Below are 12,891 nucleotides of genomic sequence, written 5' to 3' on the forward strand. Positions count from 1 at the left end.
GGCCTCCTTATCTCAATGCAATACTTGAGCTTCCTTTTCTCTCATCTCTCCCTTGATCGCCTTCTTGTATTGATGCTGTCTTCCATTCATTAAATGACGTGTCATTGAAGCTTCTCTCTTCCCTACATTCATTCGTTCAATATACCATTTCGACCTACACCCCATTCATTCTACTCCATTACCGTTGTCCTCGATACCACTTCCTTCTTCCAATATCATCCATACTCCGTTCCGCTCCTTCCTTTTTTATCTATATCTTATTTTATCAACACAATAAGCCATGATGCCACGATCCACATCTCGTAACCAAAAAGCCAAGGTAAAGTAAGTGGGGGATGGGAAATGGAATGTGCTAGATATGTACTGATTGCATCCATCCTCCAGCTCGCAGCAGATTACAATGAATTGCTCAAGGAGTTATCTTCAACTGAAATGTCATCTGTGGGTTATTATCGTTTAGGAGAAACCATTGGCCAAGTACGTTAACTTTCGTTCCCCAAGAAAAAAAGAGAGGCATTGGGTTTAATTAGATACCTTTATAGGGAACTTTTGGCAAAGTCAAATTAGGCACGCATCAACTGACAGGCCAAAGGGTTGCCGTGAAAAAGATCAGCAAGCAACATGCTCCCATGATTGCCCGCGAGATTCATCATCATCGTCAACTTCGTCATCCCAATATCGTCACCCTGTATGAGATCATTGTTACCGAATCATCCATCTATGTCGTTTCAGAATACTGCCCGAACGGTGAATTGTTCGATGCATTAGCAACATGCGGAAGATGCCCAGAACACTATGCCCGAAAATGGTTCTCGCAACTTGCAAGTGCCATCAAATATTGTCATGAACAAGGCATTGTCCATAGGTATATACATACAACCACGCCATTCGATAGTATCATCATTCATTTAACTCATCATCACATTATCCATTACAGAGATTTGAAGCTGGAGAATATCCTTCTGGATGAGAATGACAATGCCAAATTATGCGACTTTGGCTTTGCGAGGCAAACGGATAATCGACAACTCTTGGAAACCTTTTGTGGAAGCCTTGCTTATTCCGCCCCAGGTAAACTTTTCATATCCCACCCCTTTGTTTTGGAGTGATGGTCTATTAACATCAAGTCCCCCTCTCTCTTCAGAGGTCATTGAAAGGAAAAAGTATACAGGGCCTGGTAAGAAGGATGATCATGCATCATTGTACAGCGTTCGTTTAGTAATAATGTGTCTCTATAGAAACCGACATTTGGTCGCTTGGTGTGATTTTGTACACGCTATTGGCCGGCGAATTGCCTTTTGACGATGATTCTGAAATTATGACCCAACGCAAGATTGTCAAGGGGGTATATGAGATGCCATTTTATTTCTCTACTGGTATGTGTTGTGAAAAAGCTTAAATGGGGATTTCATGCATAAGCATGTAGCACGAATCTTAAAATGAACAACATTTTAGGTTCAGCCGATCTTATCCGATCCATGCTTCAAAAAGAACCATCACAGCGAATTACAATCGACCAGATATTGGCTCATCCATGGTTGCAGGAGGCGGCTACAAATGGTTCAGAAGATACCGATGACTGGATAACCAATGCATCCTTGACACGCAATTCAAGCCAATGCGACCTCGATTCAGTGTTTTCAGGGAAACATGCAGCAATGGATGAGGATGATGGTTGCACTGATATCTCCAGTTACGACAGCTATTCGAGTCTTTGTGAAAAGTCAACCATGCATGTGGATAATCGCTTATGCCCTCCTTCTGCACAAGAATCAGCAACCGCGTCCAGGTTCTCCCCACAAGTTCGCCATAGCCTGGGTATGCTGCGACATGATGACATGAAACGTAATGCTGCTCCACGATCACCACGATTCTCTGCTCCCAGTACAATGAATATCAAGTCGCCACTATCACCACCATCGTCACCTTTAGGCAACCGATCATCCATGCCGAGCACTTTGCCGTCAAGTTTTATCAACTCCCTTTGTGATGTACCACGACATGACGTACCTTCCATGACTGCCAATGAACAACATTTGGCTGTGGCATTGACGGCTGCAGGTGTGGATAGCGAGACGATTAAAGAGATGCGAAAGGGCACATGCGATTCCTTGAATGGCTTGTGGACAATGCTGCTTGAGAAATCTTCGGCAAAATACGCAAAGGAAGGATTTGCTACTGTTTTGCAACGTCAACAGCAACAAAATACATCACGAATCCCTATCCAATTACCAACCAAGTACGCCACTAGCTGCAATGCAAGCGATGATAGCAACCAAAAAACACCATCCTCACGTATTAAAATTGATGCTACGACACAAACAGCTGATCACTATCATGCATCATCTACAACACCATCACGTCATTGTGTTGCTATGCAACCATCGCCTTCGCAACCGTCACCACAGCAACAACGTCGTACAATGAGTCATGTTCGAGGTGGAGGTACCATGCCAATCAACAACAATCGTTCCCCACCAGAGAAACAGGCTGCTGGATGGTTTAGTGCCACGGTCAAGGCATTGTTTGTTGGTAGCAACAATGAATCTGAACGCCATCAGCGTCGGGGATCGAGAACTTTCAGGAACGTGGATGCACCACCCTCCAGCAATGGTAGTTCCAGAAAGCGGTATTGGGATGATTCTGAGAACCAACAACAGCATCAGCAGCCATACAATGGAAAGGATGTTGTGGCTCATCGCAACATGAACCACAAATACAGGCTACACATGCTACAGTTTTCAGATCCACCCGCTGGTGAACTAGATCAGCTCAGCTACAGCAATGAAAAATCACGCCTTTTACGTCAACAGGATCATCGTATTTCACAGCAGCCTCATCATCACGCTTCAATGCATCATCATCCTAGTCAACGACAACAACAGCAGCGGCCATCTTCTCATGAACCACTGATTCCACCTATAGCACGCACTATCATCAAGCCAGCCACTGAGATCTTGCCTTTGATGACCGAAGCTGATTCTTCAACTTCAGTGACCATGCGTAAAAAACGGTATTCAACTACGCCTTATCGTCCATCGATTAATGATCGTGCGTCTGAAGAGGAGGAATTGGTATGTGTGCCTCCTATTGCAGCATCGGCTTTATCCACACCTCCTTCATGTCAGCAGCATGTTCATCGTGAGGAAGATAAACAACAACAATCAGATGTCATAAACACCTCATCTCAACAACAACAACAACGCCCCCCACAAATCGTTACACCTCTATCACCAGTCCTTTCAGCACTTTCACCTTCTTCATCCACATCTTCTTCCACTGATGAAGATGATCCTGCTTCACCTGTTTTATCACTTCCGGTTTCTCAAGCAAAGCAACCTATCAAGAACATTACCCCAACTACTACTACACTCTCCAATGTTTGTGTAAGTCATTCTACATTTATTGATGCAATACGCTAATAGGGTTTGATGTCTATAGCACATGCAACAGGCAAGCACAAGTCTTAGACGTCCCGAGTTTATGCCACGCTCAAGACTCAATGTTTACGGGATGAGTAGTGGTGGTGGCGGTAGTGCAAACAGCTTTGCTTCCAAGGCCATCATTGAAGAGGACGAGGAAGAAGAATAATGGTGAAGAGAGCAACATCACCGTACACAACCTTCTTTTTGAAATCCAACAAAAACAGCATTTCATATCACACAACAGCATCTTACATTAGCCGCATCGTTCTTCCATCATACACATCACCATATCTCAAATCCTTTTTTCTCCTTGTTTCATATTACTGTTATACTCTCCTTTGTCGCACGTAGTTTTTCTTTATATCCGCGTCAGCGTATCTGCGAAAGCTTACACATTAAAAATGTATGTCGTCTTTTTCGCCACGCCACCTGATATTCGTCTTTTAGCAGCTTGGGGCAAAATGATAATATGTGTGTAACTGAAAACTCACAATGAGGTGCAGCAGCAGCAGCATCATCAGCCACGACGCTTAGTGCCGTTTGTGCCGTTGCTATCATACCCGCCAAAAAATTATATGTACAAGTGAAGGGCAGCGGTGGTGTGTCATGTTATCGTCCATCAGACCTTGCCTGGTAACGTCCATGTTACACCGTATTGTAGTGAAGATCCAATCCTGTCAACAATGATCAAAGCTTACACGCATACAAATGACGTTGTATACACACCACCTTTAGTGTTTTCATATTCACATACATAGCAACGGAAGGAAGGATACATAAAAACAATAAACATGTCATTATAAAAGGACGCAAACTTTATCGGAAAACGGGATGCTCGGGTGGTGTTCCGTGGGAATGGCTAAAATTGGACATGAGCGCGCGCCCATGCAGAGAGCTTTTGCCTTTCTCTCTCTTACTCCCTTTATCTCTTTCTCCCTCTATTCCTTTCTTCTCCGCTCTTTTTCTTTGTTCCTTACTACCGCTGCAGTTCATCTTGATGCGTAGAATACTACCGTCGAAAAAGAGTAAAAAGAGACCTGGTGACCTTAAGATCCCTATTCCTCTTGTGGGAGGTGTATACAACGCAAATCTCACTGATAATCAAATCGATCAACTACTCACAGGCCGTCGCCATGATAATTCATTGTCAACAGCAACAAACGATCATCATCATAAAAAAGCGTCCTCTATCGCTGAGGAAAGATCAAATGCTTATGAGGAGAAACCACCACCACGACCTATCAGCTCACCACCTATTCTTGCTATGCCTAATCCACGTCGACCCTTTGCTCCAAAAGATTCTGTTCTTCAATGCCCGGAATATGATAAGACGCAAATTGAAAATAGCACTATCACCACCAACACCACAACACCACCACCACTCTCTGCAGAGAGCAACAACAGCGACCAGCAGAGTGTGCTTGTATTATTACCACAAAATTGGAAAGAGATTCCTAACCACATTCAACGAGAGCAAATCATGGCTGCACCAGAAAGACCAATGTTGATGGATGATTCTGAACAGTGGGCAGAAAGCAGTGAAGATTCAAATTTGCAATATACTTCAGCGCCCCAATCACCCCTTGTTTCAGATGATGATCCTTCATCCACTGCCCTGTCATTCAACCATCAATACAAACATCACCATTTATCATCTGACAGTTCCACACCAAGAGCACATCGCCATCAACGTGCTGCTAACAATATCCGTCAACCACCTCCAATCATCCAACCAACAATGGCACCTTCACAAAGACCACCTGCTGCTGCACCAGAACACAATGTTATCAGCCTTGAGGCGTTGAAACGACAAGTAGATATGATTCAACAACAGCGAGAACTAGAAAGACGTGAATGGGAAAGGAGAGAAATGGAACATCGGCAACGTGAACAAGTGATGCTTGATAAGATCATGGATACTCAACGACAACTTGAAAGAGCCTTGGCAGCAAGCAGCAATAGTAGCAATAGCAGCTCATCCAATCGGCGGCGTAATATCACAATACGCCCCTTACCGCGTGATCATGACGATGATGATGATGATGATAGTGATTCATCTATTGCTGCAGCACCTGAACGAATACGACGATCGCAACGTCGACGATCAGCTCCTGGATCGCCTCAATATCATTCAGCTGTTGAAGAAGACCATCTTGATCAAGATGATCCAATGGCATCATTTCCAAGACGTCGTGCAGCAGCAGCAGCAGCAAGAAGATCTTCCATTCGTGATGATACAGCAGCAGCTTACATGTCATTACCAGGTCCACATCACCATCACCATCATCGTTTACGACGCCCTCATCATCATCATCCATCTGCAACAACGACTACTATTATGCACCTACATCCTCCTCCTCCTATTCGTCCTCCTCCACATGCAACACCAGCTGGTGGTCCACCTCCACCTCCTCCACCACCTTTACTTTATGATGAATGGGCTGCTGCTGCTGCTGTTGGATGGGGTGGTCCACCACCTCCACCACCACCTCATTATCCTATAGCCCCACCTTTTTCAGAAAGTGCATATCAAGATGAGCCTGCATTGTATCGTTCATACAATCGTCGTTCATTAAGACAGCAACAGCAACAACAAGCACCAGGATCAACACGTATACAACATCGACGACCAAGTGGCTATCATACCTTCGTTGATGGTCCACCTTCCTTAGGATATTGATATGTAGAAAAGATCATACACTTTTTATCTCTCCCCCTCCACCCTCACCTCCTCATTGTATCATACTTGTTAAATTATATATGTATATTCTTTTGTCTTACACGTGTGTATTTATATATATTGGTTCTACATGATTAAGGTAAACAGTAGGAAAAAGAATATAATGGTAGCAAAAATCTTGATCATGAGCCATCGGTTTGAGCTGATATTTGTATAATATTTGAGTAGTTCACGCTGAGCACCCATCACATTCATCTCGATATCCTCTGTATTTTGATCAATCCTACATTTTCCCATCCCAATCATTCCATGGTCAATCACCATTCTATACAACACCTTTTTTTCATGATGACTTGCCTTTGTACCGTTTCACGTTGTTCAGCAACCATGGTAGCAAGTTGTTGAAAGATGGAACCCAATTCGGCAATCGTACTCTCGATGCTTTCGATGGCTGTAGATCGGTTTTCAATGTATCGATCTTGTTCTGCAAGGACCATTTGCTGCTGCTGCTGTTGCTGTTCGGGTGTAATCATGGGTATACCCAGAGATAATGTTGAATCTTCCGGTGGTGGTTGTGGTGGTAGCTGTTGTTGGAGTTGTTGTTGTTGCTGCTGCTGCTGATTATGCGCATCCTCGGGTGGTGAATCACGCCGCCTTGACTTGAGCAAGGGTGAGCTTCCTTTTTATCCACAACATACACACACACACGCACACTCCATCAGCATGATCAATAAGAATAATACCTTTTTCCTCTCTCTCAGCTTACCGAATGATGGATCCACAGCTTGCTCGGATGCCGAAAAGAGAAACTGATCGCGCTTGTCCTTGGACATTTTCATATTCTAACATCACATCACCCACACTTAGCTCATCATCATCCCTTCCACGTCTCCCTATTCACAACTTACCTCTGTCCTAATCTCAAGTACATCCTTAAAACTCATTGACGTATCGGCTAACTTGCTCTGAAGGGCAACAACGACATTCGATGTATGCTCGGTTGCTTGCTTGGAGGATTGGCGTTGGTGCTTGGTATAATCTTGCAACATGGCAATTTGCTTGTTGAGCTTGGCAATATCTTGCTTGATAATAAACGTCAATTCCTATATATCTCTCGTTGAGTATCCATGATGCTGCTATGAGTCGTCGACGACATACGCTGATCTCCACGGGTTTATCATCAAATAAGGTCTTGCGTTTGGCCACTACATACATGTATATACAGTTAGTGAGGTCTTGTTGCAATAGACAAAAGCATCCATATTTACGTTTGGTCAGCTTCTCTAGCTTGCTTGCTGTACTGGTGATATTACGACTGATCTCTGCTGCCATCAAGGAGAATTCGCTTCGAGGATGGTGTTGCTTTTGTTTTCCATTGGAAGTCATCCGAGGGGATGAAAGGAGTGAACGTCGTTCGAGAGTCGATGATGCGTTTGAACGTGACCGAATACGGTCCACCATGGAGTGGAATTCATTGGTGCGATCTTTGAAGGACATGGCTGGTGGTGGTTTAAAAAGGGAGGGAGGAGAAAGAGAAAGAGAACAGCACACACCATTCTCCGCTTGGAACACGCATTGGCCTTATTTGGATCTTCCTTTTGAGAGAGAGCACACGCATAAAAGGTGTGAGTGTGTGTGAGAGAGTGCATGTGTGTGTGTCATACATGTGATTCTCGCTAACGCATATATTTTAAGACCTTTTCATTCCCATTTCCTCTTTCTTTCTTTCTTCTTTACTCATTTACCACAACAACAACCGATCACCATGACGACGGCTGCCACGACGAATACTAGGAAAAAGACCTTTTCGATGCAACATACCGTACCACGCCTCCCTATCCCTTCATTGGAAGAGTCCTGTGCGCTCTATCTACAATCCTTACGTCCATTGCTGTCACCAGATGAATACCAAAAATCAGCAACGTTGGTTCAAGACTTTGTGAACAGTGATCTTGGCAAATCCCTGCAACAACGACTTGCGGATATTGATCAAGCTTCTCCTTACAATTGGCTTGAAGATAACTTTTGGCTACGAAAAGGTAAATCCATCATCATCATCATCATCATCTCTTTATTGCGTGTGTATGTGCCTGACTCAACAAGGGTTACACACATGATATAGCCTATCTGGAATGGCGGGATCCACTTATGGTCAACAGCAACTGGTATATGCTTGGCGTCAATGATCCAAATCATCCACAAGAATTATTGACCACCAATGGAGGTGTGTTGCCCAAAGGCGAGTTTACGCATTTTCAAATCCATCGAGCTGCACACTTGATTCACCGCGGTTTGGAGTACAAGGAAATTCTTGAAAAGTGAGTTAAAAAGATGATCCGTACCATCGTCTCGGTATTTCTCACGGCATGGAAAACTGACATGTGTGTATCACCACCACATACGTATAGCGAAGACATTCCTGCCGACATGATCCGAGGAAACAAGGCTCAATGCATGTGGCAGCATACCCGTATCTTTTGCTTGACACGCATTCCAATGCATCATTGCGACAAGTTGGTTCAATACGATATGGCATCCACCAAGCACATTATTGTCCTTGTACGGGATCAGGTTTATAAGCTCCCTGTATACAAGCAGCAACCTGGTACAACAACATGGACATTATTGACACGTCAAGAAATCGAGCAGTAAGGCACCCTCCACCCTTGTGTATAATATGAAAAACATGCCAGATTCATTCTTGGACAATCAATCATGCAGTGCTCTTTTGGCTATCGTATGCCATGTACAACGCATGGACAGCAATCAACTACAACCTCCCATTGGTCTTCTTACATCCTGGGATCGAGATAATTGGGCTGTGGCACGCAACCATCTACTTGCTTTGGACACCATCAACAAGGCTACCAACCAGGATATTGAATCCAGCCTTTTTGCTGTAGCCTTGGATGATTACAGTAATGGAGCCGATATGGGAGGACGTACCAAGATGGCCTTTTGTGGTAATTTGGGAATCGGCAATGGGCACAATCGGTGGTATGACAAGAGTATCACTGTCTTAGTGGAAAGCAACGGCCAATGCGTGTATACGGGTGAACATTCGCCTGCCGATGCGCTCCTTGTCAGCTATGTCTTTGATCACATGCTCATTGAACCATGCCCGCCACCCTTTGACATCCGCCCTGTGGCACCTGACGCAGTACAAGATGCATCATGCTTTGAACATCTCACATGGAAGGTTGATCCGGTTATTGAAAAGTGCTTGGAGAATGCTCAAAAGGCGGCCGATGATACAGCAGCATTCTCAGATTCATACGTTGAAGTTTTTGAAGATTATGGCACCGATTGGATCAAAAAAGTAGCCAAGCTCCCACCCGACGCCTTTTATCAAATGACAATTCAACTTGCATACCACCGTATCCATGGCAAGGTTGCGCCAACGTATGAGACAGCATCCACTCGGCAGTTTTTACATGGTAGAACGGATACCATTCGTACATGCAGTGTGCAAAGCAAACGATTGTGTGAAGAATGGATGAATGAGCAAAACGATGTAAGTCATTTGACAAGGTTCTCTTTGTTACCCTCTATTCGCATGATGTTGTTGGTGGTGGTATCTTTGTTCTCATGCATACAGTACATGTTCAATTTGGGCATTTTAATATAGGCCAAAACCAAGTACGATCTTTTGAAAGATGCCATCAATGTCCATCGCAAGTACACCCAAATCTCGAGTAATGGCCATGGATGTGATCGTCATTTGATGGTGCTGCGTCTACTCAACATGGATCATCAAATTGTATCTCCTACCACGGGCAAGCTTGTACCAGCACCTATGCATCCAATGTTTGAAGATCCTATATTCAGCAAATCACAAACATGGGTGCTTAGTACATCCAATTTGCATTCGGGAGTTCGTCTTATGGGCACTGGTTTTGGTTCAGCTGTCAAGGATGGCTATGGTGTCAATTACATGGCCGCTCCCACAGTGGTCAAGTTCACTATTGAAGTAAAGCAAGTGCCTGATACAGTGTCTGCCAAAGAATTTGGTGCAACTTTACGCAGAGTACTATTGGAGCTCAAGGACGTTTGTGAAAAAGTCCACCAATCCACATCTTCAACAACAGTGCAGGCAAGGATGTGAAAATGGTCTTTGTTTATCCCAAATCCACATATATCCCATATAGCACACACTCATTGTCTTTGTGTTGACCTCCCCCCGCCTCCTCCTCATCTTTAGACAATGTGCGCATTTTGGCACTAGAATAATAAAAAGCCAATACTATTTTACACGTATCCATATTATCCTTTCTTTACGATCTACCTTCGACTCTACCTACTCCTCCCTCCTCTCGTTATTCTTTCCTTACAGCCATTATTACACACACCCTCCTTTATTTTTCCATACTTTCCTTTACAAATGTCTCAAGAAACCTCTTTTCCAATCCCTACTATGATACCTGGTCTCATCGATGATACCAAGACTAAGGATGTCAAGATACTAGCTGAGCAAACCATGATCCACGCAGGAAAACAACGTCGTCGTCGCACACGTAATCGTGGATTTGACCCTAATCACATTCCAAGACCAGTCAACTGCTTCATGCTGTATCGTATCGAGATGCAAAAGTATATTCGAAAGCATTGTCCATACGCCAACCACCGACAAATCTCGAAAATTGTAGCCAAGTGGTGGCATCAAGAGACCGAGGAAATCAAGGACGAATTCCGCTCTGCTGCTGACAAGGTTAAAATGGAACATCGTAGCAAGTAAGCATCATCAACGTTTAATCTTTGGAAGTTTGATTCTAATGTTGCTTATCTTTACAGGTATCCTGAATACAAGTATTCCCCCAAGAAAAAGAAACAGCAAGAGCCAAAGCATCAAGAGCCAAATCAGCAACATGTAGTGCCTCACAATGTTCAAGAAAGCAACGTTGATGAGAAGTTCGAGACCTTTGATTATATGGCTAGTGCTCCATGGCGCCAACAACCTGCTACCTTGTATGGTGATGAGAAGCCAAGTCCCGTTCTTTATATGCCACAGCCTCAGTATTACATGCTATCACCTGAAACAGCTCTTCCTTCCTCGCATCTGCCATCGTTGGATTACCCACTTACAAGCACTTCTGCAAGCTTGAATACACCAGTGTGGGATTCGAAAGCACTAGACCATGATGACTATAAGCTTGATATGCCCAAAGGCAGAGGTTGTGCATTATCATCGTCATCATGTTCGTCATCGTCCTTGTCCCCTGATATGTGGAGCAATCCATCCTTGCCATCATGCAACTTGGAAGCCTATGCTTTGCAGCAGCCTATCCTTGACCATCATCCAATCATCAGCCCGTGGACCCATTCCTTTGTTCCAGTAGGACAAGAATCAATGCTAGTGGAGCCTCTCGCTTCTGATTATTCCAGTAGTAGTACCCATGACAATGCCTAATCACGTGTCTAAATGTAAAGCAAGTATGCATGGCATACTATGTTTGTTGTAGTAAATAAAGATTCGGATTCGTTCAGTAAAATAATTTACCGAGGCCACACAGGGATGCAGGGGGATGGAGATTCAATCCACTGAATAAACACCACTCCTTTGTCTTACACAAAATCATATCCATGCCGTGTTTTCCCATCCCAGATCCAAAGGGCACTAGCCATTATACCCGTATTCCTTTTGAATTTGATCAAGAACGCAAGTTGGTGTTGTTGTTTATATGACAAGAAAAGAAAAATGGAGCTAATTGTATCTATTCGTTCTAGTCACTGCATCCCGTGTCTTTGTCAAGCTTCCTGATGGTTTTTCGCCCTTGGAACGGATGGTGTTGCAGACAACAGGCAACTTGCAACGGCTTCTCTCCGCATACTTTAACGTCCCAAGTCGTGTCACCATTATCAAGAACGAATTGGTCCCATGCGATGCTGGATCGTCAGGATCGGACGATGACGACGATACTTGCCGACATTCCAGTGCCAGCGATCTAAAGAGCAACCTCGATATGCGATTCGAACGACGTATTCTCATGCATTTTGGCGACAAGTTTGCATACGATGCCGACTCGATTGTCACTGTCAACGACCAAAAGACACTTGGCTTATTGACGAACCATGAATTTGGTCTGGGTCAGGTATTCAGGTATGTGTGTGTGTGTGTATGCGCCTCATTTGACAGGGCGTCTATGCATTGTGATGCAACTTGACTTTTGACATGTTTTCTATTATGCAGTCACCTGCGACACACACCCAAGTTTGCATTGCATGCTATAGGTCGTCATGGCACCGAGCACGGAAGCAGTTTTTGGAGAGATTATACATTACAAGCTCCTGGCGTCGTCAATTGCTTTATTCGTGAGACTTTTGTGGAAGGATTGTTTGAACCATTCACAGGTGAACCTTCGAATCAAGGTACTATTTGGTATTCTCCGGAATGTTGCTGTGGTGCTAGTACTTCTACTACTACACGTCGTCCTGAAGCTCAACATACATTGATCTAGTTCTAGTTGCATTTTTTTCTCCCCCTTCATCATCTTCATCTTCATCGCTTAGCATCGATTTATTCTATTTTCAATACATACAAAACATGGATACCATTGTCCTGCATATGTACTTAATATCATGACCTGCCATGTATGGTATACAATGAACCCTGCAGCAGCAGCCTTCTTTATCAAATGCAATCAAAAAGTACTTTGATATGCTTATCTATTGCGTCATTTTACCATCAATCATGCATCATGCATTTATCCCTACTCTCGGTCATTTATCATATAGTAGGCCCTCCTACTAGCTTGCTTATTATGTAGGATGGGTTAAAGCACTGGTGGG

At 43.9% G+C, this 12,891-nt stretch overlaps 6 protein-coding genes across 6 annotated transcripts; 5 read left to right on the top strand and 1 right to left on the bottom strand.

Annotated features, from left to right (window-relative positions):
• Window positions 1-280: 280 nt before the first annotated feature.
• Window positions 281-3,591, top strand: O0I10_010496 (uncharacterized protein; the record flags this gene model as incomplete). The annotated part of the gene is made up of 8 exons (XM_058490475.1): window positions 281-319; window positions 385-477; window positions 543-865; window positions 938-1,071; window positions 1,145-1,177; window positions 1,239-1,376; window positions 1,456-3,386; window positions 3,442-3,591. 8 exons carry the CDS (start codon window positions 281-283, stop codon window positions 3,589-3,591), a joined length of 2,841 nt encoding a protein of 946 aa, XP_058338729.1.
• Window positions 3,592-4,422: 831 nt separating this feature from the next.
• O0I10_010497 (uncharacterized protein) lies at window positions 4,423-6,105 on the top strand (the record flags this gene model as incomplete). Its single annotated transcript, XM_058490476.1, has 1 exon — window positions 4,423-6,105. The coding sequence occupies one exon, from the start codon at window positions 4,423-4,425 to the stop codon at window positions 6,103-6,105; it is 1,683 nt and encodes a 560-aa protein (XP_058338730.1).
• A 126-nt stretch (window positions 6,106-6,231) lies between these two features.
• O0I10_010498 (uncharacterized protein) lies at window positions 6,232-7,602 on the bottom strand (the record flags this gene model as incomplete). The annotated part of the gene is made up of 6 exons (XM_058490477.1): window positions 6,232-6,388; window positions 6,463-6,784; window positions 6,872-6,947; window positions 7,014-7,208; window positions 7,264-7,310; window positions 7,374-7,602. The coding sequence occupies 6 exons, from the start codon at window positions 7,600-7,602 to the stop codon at window positions 6,232-6,234; spliced, it is 1,026 nt and encodes a 341-aa protein (XP_058338731.1).
• A 268-nt stretch (window positions 7,603-7,870) lies between these two features.
• O0I10_010499 (uncharacterized protein) lies at window positions 7,871-10,210 on the top strand (the record flags this gene model as incomplete). The annotated part of the gene is made up of 5 exons (XM_058490478.1): window positions 7,871-8,144; window positions 8,228-8,423; window positions 8,514-8,753; window positions 8,827-9,619; window positions 9,734-10,210. 5 exons carry the CDS (start codon window positions 7,871-7,873, stop codon window positions 10,208-10,210), a joined length of 1,980 nt encoding a protein of 659 aa, XP_058338732.1.
• A 276-nt stretch (window positions 10,211-10,486) lies between these two features.
• On the top strand, window positions 10,487-11,512 carry O0I10_010500 (uncharacterized protein; the record flags this gene model as incomplete). The annotated part of the gene is made up of 2 exons (XM_058490479.1): window positions 10,487-10,836; window positions 10,897-11,512. 2 exons carry the CDS (start codon window positions 10,487-10,489, stop codon window positions 11,510-11,512), a joined length of 966 nt encoding a protein of 321 aa, XP_058338733.1.
• Window positions 11,513-11,685: 173 nt separating this feature from the next.
• On the top strand, window positions 11,686-12,560 carry O0I10_010501 (uncharacterized protein; the record flags this gene model as incomplete). Its single annotated transcript, XM_058490480.1, has 3 exons — window positions 11,686-11,761; window positions 11,830-12,202; window positions 12,293-12,560. 3 exons carry the CDS (start codon window positions 11,686-11,688, stop codon window positions 12,558-12,560), a joined length of 717 nt encoding a protein of 238 aa, XP_058338734.1.
• Window positions 12,561-12,891: the final 331 nt, after the last annotated feature.

This window comes from Lichtheimia ornata (genome assembly GCF_029851405.1).
Source record: "Lichtheimia ornata isolate CBS 291.66 chromosome Unknown scaffold00071, whole genome shotgun sequence".
Classification (NCBI taxonomy): domain Eukaryota; kingdom Fungi; phylum Mucoromycota; class Mucoromycetes; order Mucorales; family Lichtheimiaceae; genus Lichtheimia; species Lichtheimia ornata.